The sequence below is a fragment of the Balearica regulorum genome, chromosome 3, assembly GCF_011004875.1.
Source record: "Balearica regulorum gibbericeps isolate bBalReg1 chromosome 3, bBalReg1.pri, whole genome shotgun sequence".
Lineage (NCBI taxonomy): Eukaryota > Metazoa > Chordata > Aves > Gruiformes > Gruidae > Balearica > Balearica regulorum.
This window is the reverse complement of record NC_046186.1, coordinates 38,839,063-38,858,814: the sequence shown is the minus strand read 5'-3', so window position 1 is coordinate 38,858,814 and position 19,752 is coordinate 38,839,063. Positions and strand designations below refer to the sequence as shown.

At 39.4% G+C, this 19,752-nt stretch overlaps 1 protein-coding gene across 6 annotated transcripts in view; it reads left to right on the top strand.

Annotated features, from left to right (window-relative positions):
* Window positions 1–19,752, top strand: part of SNAP91 (synaptosome associated protein 91) — a 71,589-nt gene that overhangs the window by 13,780 nt on the left and 38,057 nt on the right. For all 6 annotated transcript variants that reach the window (XM_075747609.1, XM_075747606.1, XM_075747608.1 and 3 more), the window contains exons 3-9: window positions 6,367–6,509; window positions 7,571–7,646; window positions 9,929–10,031; window positions 11,992–12,085; window positions 13,340–13,451; window positions 14,909–15,015; window positions 16,357–16,398. In XM_075747609.1, coding sequence (XP_075603724.1) covers window positions 6,367–6,509; window positions 7,571–7,646; window positions 9,929–10,031; window positions 11,992–12,085; window positions 13,340–13,451; window positions 14,909–15,015; window positions 16,357–16,398 — 677 coding nt within the window. The remainder of the gene's footprint in view (window positions 1–6,366; window positions 6,510–7,570; window positions 7,647–9,928; window positions 10,032–11,991; window positions 12,086–13,339; window positions 13,452–14,908; window positions 15,016–16,356; window positions 16,399–19,752) is intronic.

The window sequence follows — 19,752 nt, the reverse complement described above, 5'->3', positions numbered from 1 at the left end:
TGTCTTCTGGGTGACAGCTCTATTGTTCCTGATATTTAATTCGTGAGTAAAACTGAAGCTTTTATTCTTCTGAGTAGTTGGATCATGGGTGTCAGTAAGGTCTTGGACTTTGTCCCTAAAATATATTCATCACTAATTAATTAGCAGTCTTAAAGACCATACTTTAAGCAGCAGTCTTTGGGATTTAAACTTGAGCTTTTGCAGCTGGCCTGAATGTCATCTTTCAGTTGTACTACTCAAGGAGAGAACTCCAATGTAAACACTAAAAGTAATGCACATTATTCTCCCCTAAAGGCAGTGGAGCTCTAAGTTCTGAGATCTTTTAAGTAAAAAGTATTCATAGTTCATGGAACTTGCAGTTGCTTATGGCAAAATTTTTTTTTAACACAGTATAATCACACTTTTTCCCTGTTACTAGCACTTAGGGAGACAGCTGCCTTGGTTGTACCCTTTCAGATCCAGTAGAAGACCACATGACAGTTGGCTTTTATTTTCCCCTTTCCAAGAGAGCTGCACCTGAACCTCTCAGGAAGAAAAGCCGTATGTATAAATCATTAAGGACCAAATGGGACACAAATGCAACATAACTGGTTTAATGCTGCCAGTGAGCCGGGGTGGTTTTTACAGATGGCTTGAAGCCAAATATCTTGCCTTTATATAGTGTAAACCATATGAAAGTGCATTGGAATAAAATCAGCAATGTATATGGACACTAGATTTTTCAGCTTTGTTTTCAAAACAGGTATTTGGTGAGATGGGAAGTAGTTCACTATTATCTTTAAAAAGTAGTGTGATAATAAGATGATTCTAAAGCTAATTAAACTCTCAAATTGAGAATTTAAGGAAGATCCAAGAGAAATTTGGTGGTACTCAGTCATCTGCCCTGTGTCTCTGCAGACCCTTCAGGTGATTGACAGAGAGGAAGAAATACTTTTTTCTTCTGCGAAACATTTAATACTATGGGTAGTATGCCTATGAGTAGGTAGAGAGGAAGAAATTGTATATAAAAGGTTGTCTTGGTGTGAAATGCAGTTGTGTGGTTCAACAACTGACTGCCATGACCTCTCAAACTTCAGGATCTGTGTCCTCACAACAGTCAGATATGTTTGGGAAGAAGGAGGTCTGTGAAGTAAGGTTGGAGAGAGGAGGTAGCAGTTGCCCTAGTTATTTGGAGACAGAACAGCTACAGCTGCATTACTGGGAAAGTCTTTAAAGTACCTGGAAAGCATGCACTCTGTGGAAGAATGTGTTTAGGTTTGTTGAGTTGGCGTAGGCATGAAAGTGTGTAGGCAATATCTGGAAGATGCTGGACTCTGATAAAGGCTAGGCTTGCTGGGATCAAGGTGAGATGTACTAATTCTTGAGTTAGACTTTTGGGGAGGAAGGAGGAGACAGGATGAAATGCTGTTCTGCTTGGGGAGATTATCACAAGCCAGAGTGTGATGCATGTTTGTGGACATGGGGCAAGCAGGGCGTGAAAAGAGTAGATGGTAAACTTTAACCCCACAGATAAATTCCAACTCTTGTTAGTGGAATTGCTTGACAGTCAAAGCCAACAACTTTAAAATCATCTAATGTTCTCATGAGCAGTTTTTGTAGAAGCAGAAACCAATAACTTTGTTCTGCTTTCCAGTACTGTTTTGTAGTCAGTCTTCTGTACACCTGGAAGTTCAGCTCTTGCATCAGTTAGTACAACGATGGGTAGCTTCCTGATACAGTTTTGCATCTTGCAAGGGAGGACTTGTACTGTTACTTGCCTGTTTAGAAGCCTCAACCAAAAAAGTTAAACTCTTACTTCAAGCCACTTCTTTCTGTTCTTGAAAGGTTGGATTTGGAACAGTCCTGCATTTCCTTTTCTGTAAGTTCAAGGCATTATTTAAATACTTATAAGCAAGAAAAAACAAACTTGTGAAGGCTCTTGTAGTACTCAGTGTAATAGTGAGGAAGTTTATAAGGGAGGTTACAGTCAGAGAGGCTTGGCAAAGTTTAGGAACTGGATGTGTGACGCATCTCAGATGCTGAGGCAGCTCGTGTGTTAATTCAACCTGGAGTGACAGCTGCTCTTAAGTTGGCACTATTATCCCTCTGAACAGAGAGGTCTTGTGCTCTGCTGCTGTTCTCTGCATACTGAAATGTAACTTGTGAATAATTAACTTTGAACTGGGGAATCCCAGATATGTTTATTAAAGAACTGAGTAAAAAAAAAATCCCAACAAAACCAAACAAAACAGGAAACCCCCCTGCCCAGTTCCAGCATACAATCTGAAAAGGTAAAGGAATAAGATTCTTTGAAGTGTTATAGTCTCTCATGAAAAAAATCTCAAAACTAGGAAGTCATTTCTAAGGAGATGGAAGAAGTCTGAAATTCTGGAGAGTTTGAAACTTCCTTGCTGTTCTCTTTTTTTTTTTTTTTTTTTTTTTTTTTTTTTTTTTGTCTTATGAGCTTAAACACCAAAACTAGTTACATCTTTTAGTGGCCTCTTTAAAAGGTCATGAAGAGCTAAGGTGTCTTAACTTCAATCTCCCTCACTGAACCCTCTACTGATCTTCCTCAATTTGGCAGGTTTGCCTTTTTATTAATGAAGGAGTTAATCATACTCTAGCTTTGCTTCTCTTCCCAAATTAAGCTGCAGATGTCTTAGCCTGAGTCAAAGTTGGCTAGTCAAAGAGTTTGACTGGTGTTTAGATTTAAGTTATGGTGTCAAAGAATTGACAGCCATTTATTTCTTCTATGTCCATTGGTTTTGCATCTCAAAACTTCAATATACTTCTAGTTAAGTCCAAATTATAACCTAAGCAAGGATCTCTAGGTTAAAAAAGTGTTCAAAGTGGCAGCCGCCAAAACGTGAAGAGAGGAAACAGGAGAAATCATGTACTGTGATTTGGCAGTTATAATTTAGTCCCACAGTAACCAAATGGATTCAAATGAAGGGTATATAGGTATTTATTCTCCAACTACTTCAGTTCTGTGAAAGTAGTAATGAAAATACTTGCTGCTACTGCTGTACAATTCCTGATTTCTTACTCTGCTTGGAATTTGTATCTGAGCTCAGTTTCTGCATTTGGGGATTAGCTGTCAGTGTATTTGACATGGATATCTGCAGTAGCAGAAACTTCATCTGGAAGGTACCTTTAATCCTTGTTTGTCTTACTTGTGCGCACCCCAGATGGAATCAACTTTGTAAGATTGCTTCATATGGCTTCTGATGGGCTGTTCATCTGGTGGTACTTAATGTTGTCTGCTTTGTATTAACAAGTCCACCTGTGACTTGCTTGGAAGACTGAACTTCGTTGTCTCTTTCAAAAACTAAGTTTCTGTCTCACCAGTGAATGTCTGAATCTATATCTTTTGAAAATGTAGTTTCTAGATTTTCTCTTTTCTTGTACGCATTTTCTTTTTCCTTATACCTATTTTTCCTGACCACACTGAAGTCAAACTAATTTTGCGAAGTCCTATTTTCAAATTTAGTTTAGCCACCAAACTCTGTGGCTTAGAGTTGGTTAAAGTTAGCTATGCTTGTGAGTTACTCCAGATGCTGATGATTGCTGGTTAAGCTGACACTCCATGGTATTGGGGAAAGAAACCCAGGAAGCTTAAATTCCTTAACTTTGTGGTGTGACTTAATGGGAAACAGCTCTACAAGAACTAACCCCACATCTCCTTCCCCCCTGTTGTCCATGTCTCCCCCCCGATGATGCGTAAAATCTTCATGCGTGGTTTAATTCTTTTCTGTGCAGTGGTTCAATTCTTTTCTGTGCACTGAAAGCAGTAGCCTTAAATTTAATCATATCTTTCTACTCAGCACACTATAATTACTCATGTCCTGAAACATTCAGAGTTGCAGACTGAGATGCCGTACCTCCAGGAGTTTGGAGATGAGGCAGAGACAACTGAGAGACTTCAGAAGTAGTGCTGCGGTAGTGTACAGGAGTAGCGCCTTGTAGTCTCTGGCTAGACTCCTCTGAGGTTTCATTATCTAACATCCACCGATGGAATACACAATTGATAGCACCCTCTTCTGTAGTGAGCTATGTACTGAAACTTAGGGCTGAAAACTTGCAAATTTGATGCATTTTTCCTTATACTAAGGACAAATGCTGTTGTCTGCTGTAAAACCTCTGAACAGGGTAAGCCACTTGTGACTTGCTTCTAGGCTTTTACAAACCACTGTCTTCTATAATGCATTAATCAGCAGTACAGAGCAAGAGATTATTGGCCTGTCTGTACAACAAGATCGAGGAGACTTGTTGGAGCTCTGTGAGCTTGAACTGCTGTCATTCAGTAGCATGGCTTTACTACTGTAATACTTTGTCTGCAGGACTGCCTTCTTCAAGGGTAGTATTATTGAGGTTATAGAATTTAACTTTACATTTTGGAAAGTGTTCTGCAAAAAACCCAACGCCAACACCCACAACCAAAACAAAAACCACCATGACAACAAACATTTTCAAATCAAACTTAGCAAACAGATCACATAATTTTAGTCTTCTGTCTTATTACAGAAAATCATTCCACTGACCTGAAACTGAAGACAAGTTGCAGCTTTTATGCCCATACAAAAGACAGTTTTAAACACAAGCACTGTACTTCTCACAGGCTTCTGACTCTGAGCTATAGATTTCTTGTATCTTAAGTGAGTCTGTTTAATAGAAATAAAAAGCCCCATAAAAATCACTTGCCATGAATTAAATAAAAAACCACCAAAAAAACCCCAACAAAACACAAAAACAATTACTAAACTTCTGAAAGTGTCTGGTACAGCAGCATGGGCGTCTGAACACACCAGGTGGTTCTCAGTAGCTGATGCAACTCACTGGTCTGTCCTCTGGACTTTTCCTGCCCTGCAGAGGGAGAATGCATAGTTTCATAGCAGTCTGAACCTTGACTTTCTGCTCTTAGCAGCATTAATGCTCTCCATTATGTGGGGCTGTGTTGGGGAGGGAAAGCAAGTCTGTAAAGTCGTGACCCTGCTGCCCAGGTGAACTGAACTCCTGTAGAGCATTTACAGCAGACTCACATAGTTTGAGTGTGCAAGAATCAGTCACAGAATAGCCTGTCTGCTTCTAGGGTAGAATATCTATCATCACTGAATGACTTGAATAGTTGGATGAACATTTCTAGTCTGGAGGCTGGAAAGAAATACACAGAAAACAATTAACAATTATTACTTTCCTCTCAGGGAAAGTAAAAGATGAGTATTTTCATTAGTAACACAGACAATGCTTAGTCTAGTAGTTAAACATTTTAATTTTTAACTTTTTCTACTTAGAAGTCTTCAGACTTTAAGCCTCAGTCCTACAATTAGGCCTGCATTCTGTGCTCTTTGTTGCATGAAGTCTTCTCCTGAAGTCTTGCTATGGCTGTATCTGGCATCACACAGGTTTTGGTCATGCAGTTGCAGTATCCAACTGTGTCTCAAAAATAGATAATTGCTCGTAGAAGGTCATTGCTGGCTGCCTAGCAAGAGTCTGTAGGTAATAGATGATGTAGTAAATCAAAGATCCTATCAGTAGATGCGTGATATAGATGCTAGTGGAAAGCTTGCTGACCTACTGTTTGTGATTTAAGTACTTATCTTAATTTCATGTACTTTCCTGTGCAAGTCTACGCCTTCCTAATGTGCGGGACACAAAGCTGTGTTTTATTCTTGTTCCCTAAGAAAGTCTAGTGTCTTACTTCTACGTAGGGTGCAGTTGCTTGCAGAAGACTATTATTCTTTAGTGCAAACTAATGTCTATCCTTGCTGTCTTTACTACTGTTGAAGAGGTCTTAATGCATGCCTGAGTGTATTCTTCTGCTGTCTTAAGTCTGTAAGGACTCCAGGAGGTGTGCTGTAGCATGCTGGTGAAACTCTAACCTCTGAGATGACTAGAGTATCTGTTTCTGGTGATACCTCTTTTAGCTGATGTGACTGGGTTCAGTGTGCTTGATGTATTATCTGTAAGTGAAGAATTCAATAATTCTTATTCATCTAACCCAGAGGTAGTGAACTGCCACAATTAACTTGAAAACCTGCAAGCGGTAAAGTTGTGTGATGATGTGCACCCTGATTTCATCTGGGATGCACATGGAGAAAGATTGGGACATAGCTCAGGACAGAATTGTTGGAAAGCTAGTACTGTTGGATGAAAGTGTCAGACCAGTGTTGCTGTCATCATGTACTAGCGTAATCTCAGTTTTGTGGTGGTTTTTGTTTTGTTGGTTTTGGTTTGGGTTGTTTGGTTTGGGGTTTTTTTGAATGTAGAACATTAGCATTGAACTTGCTGTTTGTCACAACCGTGGCCTGCAGCTTGGTGGGCTGAGAGGTGCAAACTTTGTCTTATCTGTGGCACCTAACAAACACCTTTCTTTTCTCTCTCTTTCAGACTTGATCCAAGCAACTAATGAAACAAACGTGAATATTCCTCAGATGGCTGATACGCTTTTTGAACGAGCAACAAATAGTAGCTGGGTGGTCGTATTTAAAGCCTTAGTTACCACACATCATCTAATGGTTCATGGCAATGAGGTAAACGTAATCAGCTTTCTTTTGAGACCACATTGGCACTGGGCAGACTCTAAGCCAAAAGCTTCAGTAGTGCAAAGGCATCTCTTCTCAACCAGTAAGGGCCTGAGAACAGAGGGCAAGAATGATTCGTGATGAGGAGTGAACTTACCTTTAACAGCGTAGTTGGAGGCATGCCGATTACCTGTCTCTTCATTTACAAAACCATAGCCAAAGAGCAAGCAATAGCCTGTGCTATCTGAAAACAGAGCTGTGCAGGATTAAAGACTACCTGGGACTTTTTGACTAGAGTCAAAGTTGATGTTCTGGCAGATGTGTCCTGCCATCCACATAGCTGCTCTCTCTGCATGAGAGTTAAAATCTTCCTAGAGCTGTAAATTGAACTTGATAGCCTTTTGGATTGTGTTTTCCTTGCCGTTGCTTTTTATTGACCCGTATGGACTGGTATGTCTGTGTAAAAACAAAAAGCATACTTAAAGAGCTTTAGTATGACTGAAACAATTCCTCCCTGGTTGTATATAAAGTGTTTTCATGCAATGAACTTCTCCAATGTCACAGCATAAACTTTTACTCCTCTCCTATTTTTTCCATTGCAAGTTTTGGCCAATATTCTGGTTTGCTTTCTGTAAGTGTTTCAGTCTGTTAGTCCTTGTGCTTGATGTGAGGCCGGCTCGTTATTGAAGCAGGCCCTCGTTTTGGCTGAAACTGGGGGCTGCTGGATTGAAAAGTCAGGGACTAGCCTGGTTATGCTGCTTTGCAAGCAGATAAGTCTCATGCTTCCTCAAATCTCTTTGAGAATTAACCATTTTTACTGTTCCTTCCACAATCTGGTTTGTATTTGCACAGAATCTGTTTTTGTGTATACAGCAGGATATTTAGTAGACATTTGGGCTAAACATAATTAATCTGAATGGATGAAAAATGTTTTGAGGAAGGTATTGCAGGCTAAGACAAAAACCTGGGTTTTCATGTGTGTATGCTGGAGCTAGACTGGTAATCTTCCTGCTAGGAGGTACAAAGCCTTCAGATGCAACCTGTGATAAGAAAATAACTTTGTGTTACAGAGATTTATTCAGTACCTGGCATCTAGAAACACATTGTTCAATCTCAGCAATTTTCTGGACAAAAGTGGATCTCATGGTAAGCCTATTCATGTCTATAAGCTTAACAAGATTCCAAATAAGATACTATTGTTAATTTGCTCCTTCATTCATAAGATGCAAATAATATAAAAATGTGCTACCGAAGCTTTTTTTATAAGTACTTAATGAATACAGGAGCTCAAGTCAACTGCTGGACAACTTCAGAACAATGTTTCTCAGTTCCTGTAAAATTTTTACTCAGGTGGTGAAACTGTACAAGTCCCTTAGAAAGTGCTGGTTGAAATCAGGGCTGGGTCAGCTATCTCCTTAACTGTTATGGGAGTTAAGGATGCAATGGATGACTTTCCTTTTTCGTAGAATCCTAGAATGGTTTGGGTTGGAAGGGACCTCAAAGATCATCTAGTTCCAACCTCCCTGCCATGGGCAGGGACACCCTCCACTAGACCACGTTGCCCAAAGCCCCATCCAACCTGGCCTTAAACACTTCCAGGAATGGGGCATCCACAGCCTCTCTGGGCAACCTCTTCCAGTGCCTCACCACCCTCATTGTGAAGAATTTCTTTCTAACATCTAATCTAAATCGACCCTCCTTCAGCTTTAAGGCCATTACCCCTTGTCCTGTCACTACACTCCCTGATAAACAGTCCCTCACCAGCTTTCCTGTAGGCCCCTTCAGGTACTGGAAGGCCACAATTAGATCTCCCCGGAGCCGCCTTCTCTCCAGGCTGAACAACCCCAACTCTCTCAGCCTGTCCTCATAGGAGAGGTGCTCCAGCCCTCGGATCAGCTTCATGGCCCTCCTCTGGACTCTTTCTGTTTTTTTTTTATTTTGTTCTTTGTTTTTACTCAGTCTGAAATGGTAATTTGGTTGCATGGGGACACTGCAGTACTTAGGAATTGTCTATACAAATGTTTAATTTGGGGAGGCAGGTGGGAAGGCACCAAAAGAACTAGCTGTTCTTGATTTAAGTGGTGAATTTAGAAGGTCTAGGCGAAAATCAAGGAATTGTTCTCTCTAAAGCTTACAATGTCTGCTTTTCTATGTTGATTCTGGAATTATTAGTGAATTTTCCCGTTGCCTCACTTAACAGAGAAAAAGTTTGCTTCATGGTAGCTTTAGTAGAGAAGAGAGGAAACTTGTAATTTGGCAGCTGTCAGAATATTTGTAGACTGTCTGCAGAGTGCAGAAATGCTACAATAATGGGCAAGATCGAAGCAATGCCATGTTACTCCATCTCTCAGTGGAGACGTGACACCAAAAACACTTGAGCATCTTTTATAAACGGTAACACAGGGCAGGAACAAAGCCAAACAAATATTAAAACTGTGTTTATCTAAGCAAAGCATGCTATGCATGTTCAAAGATACTGGTATTTTGTAACAATGAATTCTGTTAAATGTGTGCTTTTGTGTTCTTTGCTACTTTCTTTAAGCTTAAATTGCCATTTCATAGATAATACAACAGTGTGTCATAGATAATGGGGCATCAGACTTGGTAGTGTTAAGCCTGACTTGGCAGAAATACTTGATGTTGAGAGATATTAAGGAAAAATATAGTCAATGACTAAGTGAAGGGGGTGTGGATTTTAACAAAGGTAGCGAAAGGGGCTTGTACTCGAGACAAGGATGAGTTGCCTTCTGCACACTCTTTCTGTAGCTTAGAGGAAGAAACTTTGAAAGAAATACCTGAAGGATAGACTGTAATCCTAACTGTTCAGAAGTCTTACAGGCTAGAAGGTCACTGAAGTTTGGGGCTGCTTGTACAGGATCATGTGCCTTGAAGATCTCTGGTGTAACAGTTCAAAGGAGGCACTGAGCTCTGAATGCTATCATACTTTCATTGTTGTGGTAAACCTAGTCATGGGAATTTCAAAGGTCGATGTAAGAGTTGGAGGGAGTGTTTAAGTTGAAATCCATCTTTATCCTGGAAGTCATGTACCAGTTAAGTATAAACTTTCTGTTAAATTGACTTTTTTCTCTGTTAATGGAGGACTAACTAATTTCTCCATCGAATAATGTTACCACATAACTATGTAGGAGCCACTAGCAAGTTTCCGCAGGAACCATGCCACTGGTGCATTGGATGAATCTGTTGGAAATAGAGGATAGTGGTAAATTGTTTTGGTGCAGCATTACTGCTTTTTCTTCAGAAGCTGGAAGATGTCTTGATGCCTGTTTTGTACATGGGGTTGTCTAGTGCCACGGAGATCACAGGACCTTAGGGCCTATTGACTGTATATTACCATTTACTAAAGAACCTCCAATCAGGCATGAAAATTAAATGTAAAATGTGTAACTGTTTTTTTTTTTTTTTTTCAGGTTATGACATGTCCACCTTTATAAGGCGTTATAGTAGATACTTGAATGAAAAAGCGTTTTCCTACAGACAAATGGCATTTGACTTTGCAAGAGTGAAGAAGGGGTAAGCAAAGTTTAGATATGTAAGCTGATAGGGTTCCCTGACCCGTGAAAATCTTGTATGTGGCATTATGCTTCATTTAAGTTCTTACGTTTTTTGTTCAGCCACAATGAAACACCAAAATGGTTGGATTTCATAGGTATTTGTAATGGGTTAAAAATTGCACAAGGAGGAGAGGAAAGACTATGGTAGTAGGGCAAATACTGAAGACTAAAGTAAGGTGCCTTGCAGAATAGGGTGCTTTTAGTGCTAAATCTGACTCATTAAACTGTGCTGCAGTGAGACTGTGTTTAGGATTTGGAGAAGGAAGTGCGCTGAAACTATATTTAGGGTGCTTCATTACTCTCTAGACCTTTCCATAAGAGAGATGACTGATTACAAAGGAAGGCTGAAGTGAAAACCTGAAGTTCTTAGCAGGCAACACAGCAAACAGTTATAAATTGAACAGAATAAGGTTGTAAACTACTAGTTTTATTTCCCACAAGGACTGTGTTTAAAAAAAAAAAAACAAAAAACCAAAAAACAACAAAAAAAAAACCCCAAACCCCAGAACAGCCCAGAGTGTGTTGGTATTTATTGGAACATTTTTTTGTGTCTCTGACCCCTCTAACTGGGACTTTAATGGCTCTAGATTGTCTCTTGAAGCACAGACAACACTGCGCAAGTGGCTTAACACCCACTGAAGGTGCAGCTTAATTGATTGCATACTAAAGATGTTCCTGCTAATCGTGAGTTATGTAGAGGATCATTTTGGCAGTTCCAGAGTATTCTGCAGCTCAGGATTCTGAGCTGTTAATGCAGGCATTGCTGCCAGGCTTTCCTCTCCTGCTTCACAAGCTGTTGTGTAGCTGGATGCCATTCCCACAGTGGGGACCACAGTAGTTATCTCTTGAACCTATCTGGAATACAAATCATAAAGAACCTTTTGACATGAAGACTAGTAGCTAGTTGGATTGATATTTCAGGCAGGCTTTGATCCAGCAAGCTACTGAAGTGATAGCATCTTAAGTTCCCTTTGTCACCTAGCGCCTTCAAACACTTGGTGTTAAATAAATATAAGTTTGAGTTGCTGGGAATCCTTCTATTCCTGTGCTGTGTGTTCCTAGAAGGGCTTTCTATGCTTGTTATTTCTGATGCTGCTTCAGAGTATAGAATAAAATAAGTAAAAACGGTGGTATGTGTTCCCTGAGAGGAGATGCTTATACCTGTGAGTGGCCAGAATGGATCAATATGTAATGGTGGTTGTGCAGGTTTGTGATATGCAGAGATAAAAATTGTCGTGTGTGAAGACTGCTCTAAGACTATGGGCGGCAATTGAGGAATGCTACACATTTGGAACTGCCGCGTGATCCCGTTTGAGTAATGGTCCGGGACTGATAAGGCAGGTCACAGTCAGTGGAAGTGCTGTGAAGCAGTAATGGCATTAATTAGCACCCAGGAATACTGAGGAAAGAAGCCCTTAGCAAAGATTGCCCTGATTTAAATTGTCACTAAATTGGTATACATATATTGTGGCACTTGTTGGGGCGGGGGGGGGAAATAGCCTATAGAGTTTTTTGTCTTTAGTGACCACAGACATTTCATGAAAAAATACTCTTAAAAATGACTTGTCATTAGTTATTCATAACAAACAATGCACAAAGATTATGAGTTCTGTAAGTACTTCTGCAACAGTATTTCTTGTCAAGTTATTTAAACTTTCAGTGCCCTCTTTCCATAAAGAGATCAATCTCTTGCATTCATCACTCTAACACAAAACCCACCTTCGCCTGCTGTCAGGAAGGGTGGCTGGATGGGGTATTTTCCATGCCAGCTCTTCTGATGTTGTGGGAAGCAGGAGAATCAGACAGTGCTCCAGATGCTTGAAAGGGGTTATAACAGCTCTAAGCTTAAATTTAGACAACAAATCAGCTTGGGGACAGGGGGAAATACCATGGCTTCTAATCTGTATTCCCTCTTGCAGAGCTGATGGTGTAATGAGAACAATGGCTCCTGAAAAGCTGCTGAAGAGTATGCCAATATTGCAGGAACAAATCGATGCACTACTTGAATTCGATGTATGTATTGAAGCTGACCTAGCATTAATACTGGGTAGTGACTTATAAATGCTGCATTGTAATTAAAACATTTCACCTTGTAGGTAATGATTTACTCATCATCCTGTTATGTGGCCAAAAAAAATCCCCCTTAAAGTATCGCAGTGAGGTAGAGTGAGGTGAAGGACAGCCCTTTCCTGCAAATACAAAATGTGCAGATTCTAGGGTTTTTTTTGTAGAGAGGATAGGGAAACAGCATGGGAAGTGTGGGCTCTTGAGGAATGCTAACTTAGAGCTGGGAGTTTCATCTTCTGCATCAGTAAGGGAAGAAATGGACAAAGCAAGGAGACTGAAGAATCTTTTTTTCTGTCTCTTGGTAACCAACTTCTTTTTGAAGGGAGAGAAAAAGCCATTAGAATAATCACATGTACATTGTTTGGTTTCCTCAAAACCTTCATCTGGTTTTCAGCTGTAAGCTGTATTGGATAAACTTTAATTTAGACTATTCATAGAAATAAGTGTCTAAAATTTATTTATAGTGTAATAATGTTATGAATGTTGGTAGGATTATTTATCTGCCTTAAGGGTAAAAACAGGAGTCAGTTGTTGTTGCAGGAGGTACAGTGTAATGTTGCAAAGAGGTCTCTGAAGGAATCTATCTTGAAGTTCTTTTGTTCTTGGTACGCGGAAGGACATGTTCCAGATGGAAGGCAGGGCCCACGACAGCTTTCAGAGGAAAGCCTTAGAAATACATGTCTTAGTAATATGTTTTCATTACTTAAATGGCATAGGAATTGTGATAATGGTCTTGGAAGAGGAGATATTTTTTAATAAAACATAGATCTTTTAATAAATAAGGACTTATTTTCTGCCCAAGCTAATGTCAGAACTGGACGGGTCTTGACATCATTAATCCAACTGTGTTACATAGCAGACTACTGAGGTTTTATTCAGCTCTGCTGTGAACTGATGTCTTTTGTCCAGTTTCATTAAAGATTTGTTAGTAGCATCTCTGCTTACCACCTCTGTGATAGGTGAAGGATTCAAGACTAAGATGTTTACTGTTGATGGGGATACTCCTGCTGTAGCAGATTGTTTTGGAGTGGTGAAGAAAGCAATCCTTGATCTGCCAACCAAAACCTTTGTTTGGTTTCTTTGTGTGAAAGCTTCTATTCAGTGCCTGATTCTGTAACAGCATCAGATACCTGGTGCAAGCTAAAACTTATGATTGCATTCAGTAAATCTGCTCTAAATAATGTGTTACTTTATTTGTAGGTTCATCCAAATGAACTGACAAATGGTGTCATAAATGCTGCATTCATGCTTCTATTTAAAGATCTTATCAAACTTTTTGCTTGCTACAATGATGGAGTTATTAATTTACTAGGTAAGTAACCCAGTGTCTATATCTCGAACAAATACCATGAACAAATGAAAAATGAGTTTCAGCTCTGCTTCAGGTTTTTTAACTTAATTTTCACTAAAACTTAACACATTTTTCTTGACTATGCTATTCTGAAGTGAGAGAAAACTTTAAGCCATAACCTCCAACATTAGTGTGCATCTGAGGCTGGATTCTCATATGCCCTTAAAATTGTGCAGAAGTCTACTTAAAGGCACTGAGCATTTCCATGCTTAAAGAAATGTACAGTGCTGTGTGAGCTTGCCTAACGTGTCCCGCAAGGTTAGCGAAGCAACTTTTGCTATTTGATTGTGTTTTTAAGATGCCCAGATTCTTCTATTATATTTGCTGTATGGTAGCCTTATATCAAGTAATATTCTCCTGCATAATGTTCCTGATCTGTCTGAAAGCATGACTGCCAAAGCTGAGTCCCCGCCAAAACCTTTCCTGCCATCAGCCTACAAGGTCTGTGGGAGGCTGTGAGTGCGTTCTGAAGCTCAGACAGCTGGGCATGATCATCAGTGTTAACATACCTTAAGCTGGTCCCGCGGAAGGCTTTGTAATGAAGTCTAAAACCAGGAGTTACTGTAAGCTGCAGGAAACAAACTGACCCTGTAGAAAATGAGCCTCAGCTGTTAAAACTTGTGAGCACTTCCACTGGTCTATAAAGACAGATAGAAACTCAGAGTACTTGGCCAGCATGACTGTCCTAAAACTCTGGCTGGGTCTAGAACAGGAAGAAACAGAGAGGTTGCAGAGACTCAGTTCAGAGACTGAAGAGGCAAAAAGTTAAAAAGAAAAAATTTAAAAAAAAAAAAAGCTTGCACAATTTTTTCTATACCCATGTTGCAATGCTTTCTGGCGATGCTTCATAAAAGTAAGTCCCAGGTGTTTTGACTAAAATGATAGGCATGGGAAGCTAGCTTATGGAGCAGATACAAATGTGTTGGGTATAACTATTGGATTGAGATTTCACTGTCCACTGCTACTTAAAGCATAACTTCAGGTTGAAGTATGTGACAATTGTGCTTGATAATGGACACAAACCAACTTCAGAAAGGTGCTCAAGTGGAAAAAAGTATTCTTTGGAGTGAAGAGATCTTGGCGGAGGACATGTATTGATATATATTTAATTATCCTTAATTACTTTGAATTTTAAGTTTGGTCATCTGCTTATTATTTATGTTTAAAAACCTGGTTTATGTCACATGCAAAGCTGTGGTTGCTTAGGCTGTGATGTTCCGGTTTAATTCTTTAGTGGCCAAGCCTAACTTCTAAATTCTATTAAGGGCTAGGAACATTACTAGATTAGTGGCCAAGTAGAAAAATGTTAATGGAGTGCAATATTCTTGAAACTTGATTTTTCTGAAGAGTAGAGTTGGTGATGAATGCAGACCTAATGTAAGATATCTTAACTGAAATTTGCCAAATTATTTCTCTAGAGAAATTTTTTGAAATGAAAAAGGGACAATGTAAAGATGCTCTTGAAATCTACAAACGATTTCTTACTCGAATGACCAGAGTATCAGAGTTTCTTAAAGTTGCAGAGGTAAGTGACTTCCAGTCTTCTGGAGTCTGGCACTTACATATTTTGTGACTTTTTCTAGCACTGATATAAAGTATTAATTGCACTTGCTAAGCATCTGACTCACTGTATAAATGTGAGGCAGTATAGAAGTTCCTGGATCTGCTTGTTCATCTCTTCTAGAACTACTTAAGCCCTGCTTAGGACTTCCACATATCTGTACCGTGCAGCCAGACTCAACTTTCCTTGTAATGTCACAGGTGGCATGACTTCAGATATATCAATATTTCTTGACAATGCTGTAATAAATGTATGCTTCTAGGACAGGGGTGAACATTAGAGGAAGACATTGCAATTAGGAATAAAAGCATAATGATTTAATAAGTCTGGTTTTTAAGTCTTTGCAGCCAGCTCCAAGTTGACTGGAATGTGAGGTTTTCCTGGTTTTAATCCTTGTTATCGTCCTCTTATGTGGATAATACAAATATTACATGGTTAATTAACTCTTTTGCTGGGCTCTCCTTTGTGGTAATTGGCTCCTTGGCACAAGATGCACATTTTCCATGTTTCATGCTTCATTATAATGGACAGTGACAATGAGCTGAATGAAAAGTTTCTTTGCTAATTTACTTAACTGTTTATAAAGGAGCCCGCTAGACTCACGAATGGCATGTAATATCTGATATGAATGTTGGACTTGAGGGAGTGAGATGCTTCAGACACCTATAGGTCAGCTTTGCAGGACAGAGATTATAGTGACTATACTTCAGGATTACTAGGTGCAGTGGAGCTTGTTCTTCTGCAAAAGCTAAACCATCAGGTGCTTTGAAGAGCCATAGTGAAGCAACAGGACAACTAGTAGAAGGTTACAGACTTAGATCTCGTCTTCCTGTATTTGAAATGCTAGGAAAGAAGGATGGAACAACAAAGTAACTTGAGCTTTTTTAAGTGATCTCTTCTAGGATTTGTTCACTGGCTGAATTTCAGAGAACTTCATTAGGATAGTCAGATATCTGGATAGCATGTGTTTGTCAGTTCACTGATGCTGTCCTCTGAGACAACAGTGTATGACCAGAAAGCCCTGCCTGACATACAGCATGAGTATGAACATTACCCGGGTGGAATCAAACTCCCCCCCTTTTTTTTTTTTTAATGGACATGTAATTTGTAAAAAAAAAAAAAAAGACTGCTTCAGGTTGTTGAAGGTAGTTACTGGAAAGATGGGCATCTGCACTTGATAACTTTGTAGTCTTTTTCTAAAGATTAAGTTTATTATAGGTTGAAGAGAGTACTACAGTTCTAGTCAAAATTAGTGCCTTCTGCAGTGGAATAACGCACTTACATTTACCTCTTTTATATCTGCAGCAAGTTGGAATTGACAAAGGCGATATCCCTGATCTTACACAGGTAAGCTTCTCCTTTTGGATCCACGTAATAACTAAAAGTTCTGTTATTAGGAAGCACACCAGGAATGTAAATGTCAGTAGGAAGTCATACCACCTAACATTTTAAAGCCCTCCCAACTTGCAATCAAGAACAACCCAAAGCTATTTTTGAAGACCGATAGAACTAAAATACTTTTTCACAATGACTTCCAACCTATACTTGAAGTGTAGATTGTTTTACTCTTTCCTTACTAAAGGACAGATTTTCACAGCTTGCAGAGCAAGTTCATTTTTGACAACAGACTGCATAGAAGTTTTGTAGTGACTTGCTTCATAATCTCTCCCTGACACAGTCTTGGCCCAGAGGTGAAATTCAGAGCAGCACTAGCACTACTGTATTGGTAGTACAAGTTCTTGGTACAGTGAACGTGAAGTCTAAATGCAGAAGTTATGATTTGATTGCTGAACTTCTCTGTTAATATGCATTAAAACTTTTAACATCAAAATTTGCTTATGCTGTAGCTGCTTAAATTCTATTGTGCTGGTCCACTTTCAATATCACTTGCAAAATTGGCTTGAGTGCCTGGCTTTGTGTTTAATGGGAGAAGGATATTTACTTAGATCCATGCTGAAGAGCGCACTCACGGTAGTTTTGATGCCAGTAAAGTTGGAACAGAAGAGCAGCCCAAACTGCTTAACAGTTGTAAATTCTAAGTGTTCATAACCTCTGATTGTGTGGTTTTTGAAAAGCCTGGCTTAAATCAGCATCAGAATAGTGGTTTTCTTGGTTAAAGCCAGTTAAAAAGTCTGAAAGTGAGACATGATATGAAGGTGGAGAGTTTTAATCTTTAATCTTTACGGGTTTCAGATGCTATGGAGCTATGAAGTCTGGCCACTCTTTCAGCAGAGGAAAGCTTAGACTTCCAGCAGCGTGTGGAATAGCAAACCCAATTCTGAAATAGCTGCAGTACTATTCACCTAACTCTGTACCTCAGGGGCTCTTTTTAACAAGGTCCAGTCAGTTCATGAACTAAGTCCTTGAACCAGAAGAACTCACCTTAACCTCAGTTAATGAAAGATGCTCTATAAATTCCTGTAGCACTTTTATCTGCTGCTGCTTGTGTTGTGTCAGCCTGCTGGAAAGAGACTATGCAAGCCCTGTTCTGTATCATCAGTCAGCGCCACACTTGCTGAGTGGCACCTTTGCTACTGCTACTGGAGGGTCCCTTTCACCTCATGAACCAACACTTTAAAATAGAATGGAATAGTTCAGTTGGAAGGAACCTACAACAATCATCTAGTCCAACTGCCTGACCACTTCAGTGATCTTCTCAAATAGTCCCTCATAGCTGTATTTTCCCAAAGGCTGCTTAGACTCCCTTGCAAGGCTAATCTGCAACATGCTGTATCTTGTGTCTAAGACCTAGGCAGTGTATTTCAGTGAGAAATAAATTAAAGGTGAATAATAAAACTGAATTTCAGCTAATAAGTAAGATATAATTGTATATTGTATCAGTGGTATACCTCAATTCCTAAAGCAAGCCATGGCAATAGTCAGTAGTATTCTACAGGAAGTTGGATGTGTTGACACTTGATGGGTGTACACACTCTGTAAATCCAAAAAAGTGGTCACAGTACTGAAATACAAGTTGATAGCTGTCATCTCTGGACTTTCTAGTTTGGCTGTAAGGTTTTGGAGGCTGAATAGGCATCTTGGCAGCTAAAGAGCTTGGCTCATTTTTCATTTATTAGCAATTCTGAGTGTAGCAGTTTTGCCCCAAGTAGCTAGTGGGAAGCCCGTGTCTAAGGTTCCACCATGATGCTGACTGATAGATTAGTCTAATGTTGAAGCAGTATGTAGAAGAAATTAAGCAATGTTCAGTGTTGCAGTTTGAAAATGAAATATTGTTTGTTATCCAAATTGTTGCATCTGGGTAGAAATTTTCTGAAGCTTCCCCTGTGAATTCTGTTTGACAGATGAGTTTCGTATTACTTTATTGGCTTTTAAGAAACCTATGAATAATATATTGGAAAGTTATTTAAAGCATGTAGAGGTAACAGGAAATAATAATGGATTTTTTTTTTAAACATAGCTTTCTGCTTACATGTTTAAGTAGACACAACTTGTATCTTATACTATAGCTGTTTTGAATACATAGAAGTCTGAATCTTTTTTCTTAGTGGAAATGAAAGCCTTTGCTCATCTTTTTCTTGCTGCTGGAGAATTCTTGTAAATAAGTCACTTGTATTTAACCAAATTCTTTCTTGCACTCAAATTAGTTGCAAATGAGTAAATATACCTATAGAATAGCAGCAATGGTTAAGATGTTTCTGCACTGCGTATGTGCGTGGGACGTATTTAAACTCAAGCCATCATTTAAGGATTTTTTTGAGCATTTTAAATTTCTACATGTGTTAAGTTACCTTATTGCTCAGTTTTAATGCCAAAATTAATATGCAGACACTATATTCAAGTACACTTAGCTGTGTATTAGTACTAGCAGGTACTAAGCATCCTGAAACATCTGATTCAGCCAGCCAGCTGGTTTTCGGCATAATGTACATACGAGCAGTGGATAGGCTGTTTTCAAGCATCGGAAACGGACTTTTTGATGCCTATGCATACCCTGAAATTAAAGACGTTATTTATGAAAAACACCGTAGGTATTGCTGGCAGGAATTGTGGTTGATCTGAATAAGACTGATAAAGAGAATTCCCCATTTAAAGACTGTACCCCTGAGGAACTGGTAACCCTGATGAAATACTTGATTATTATGTGCTACTGTATCTCTCAAGGGTTTCCTCCTTGCTTGTTGATCTTGTAGGACTCTTTATCTGGATGCTAATTTTATACTGGAGTAGCTAAGCATGCTGTCGTTTGTGTTCAGGACTACTTTTCCTATCTACCATTGTAACAGCAAGTGCATGCCTGGGTGGGGGTATTGCCTGACCATAAAAAGGTTGCTTAAAATAAAACCTGAGATCAAGGAGGCTTGATAAAGCTTAGTTTTTGTAGATGCCTAAAATAGTAGACCTTCCCAATTTTAAGTTAGCTGCCGGGGTCAGTAACCTGTGCCTGGCCACCATTCTGAGAAGACACAGCTGTCAGGTTTTGTCATGTTGGGAGTCTTGAGTAAAAGCTAACTCCTTTTGGGGTGTTTGTAAGGACTTTTTGTTTAGTCTGCAAAAATTTTCTAACCCTCTGGTCGTGAAAGAGGTGTTGGAGATCTGACTAAAAGCAAAACTGAAACGATGACCTTGAACCTATTACTCTTAATCCTGTGGATGCCTGTGCTGTTGTCAATGCTTAAACGCTGACTCAAAGCACGATCAGCGGCATGTCCTGGATTTAGGTTTGAGGTGCTGTTTAGTAGA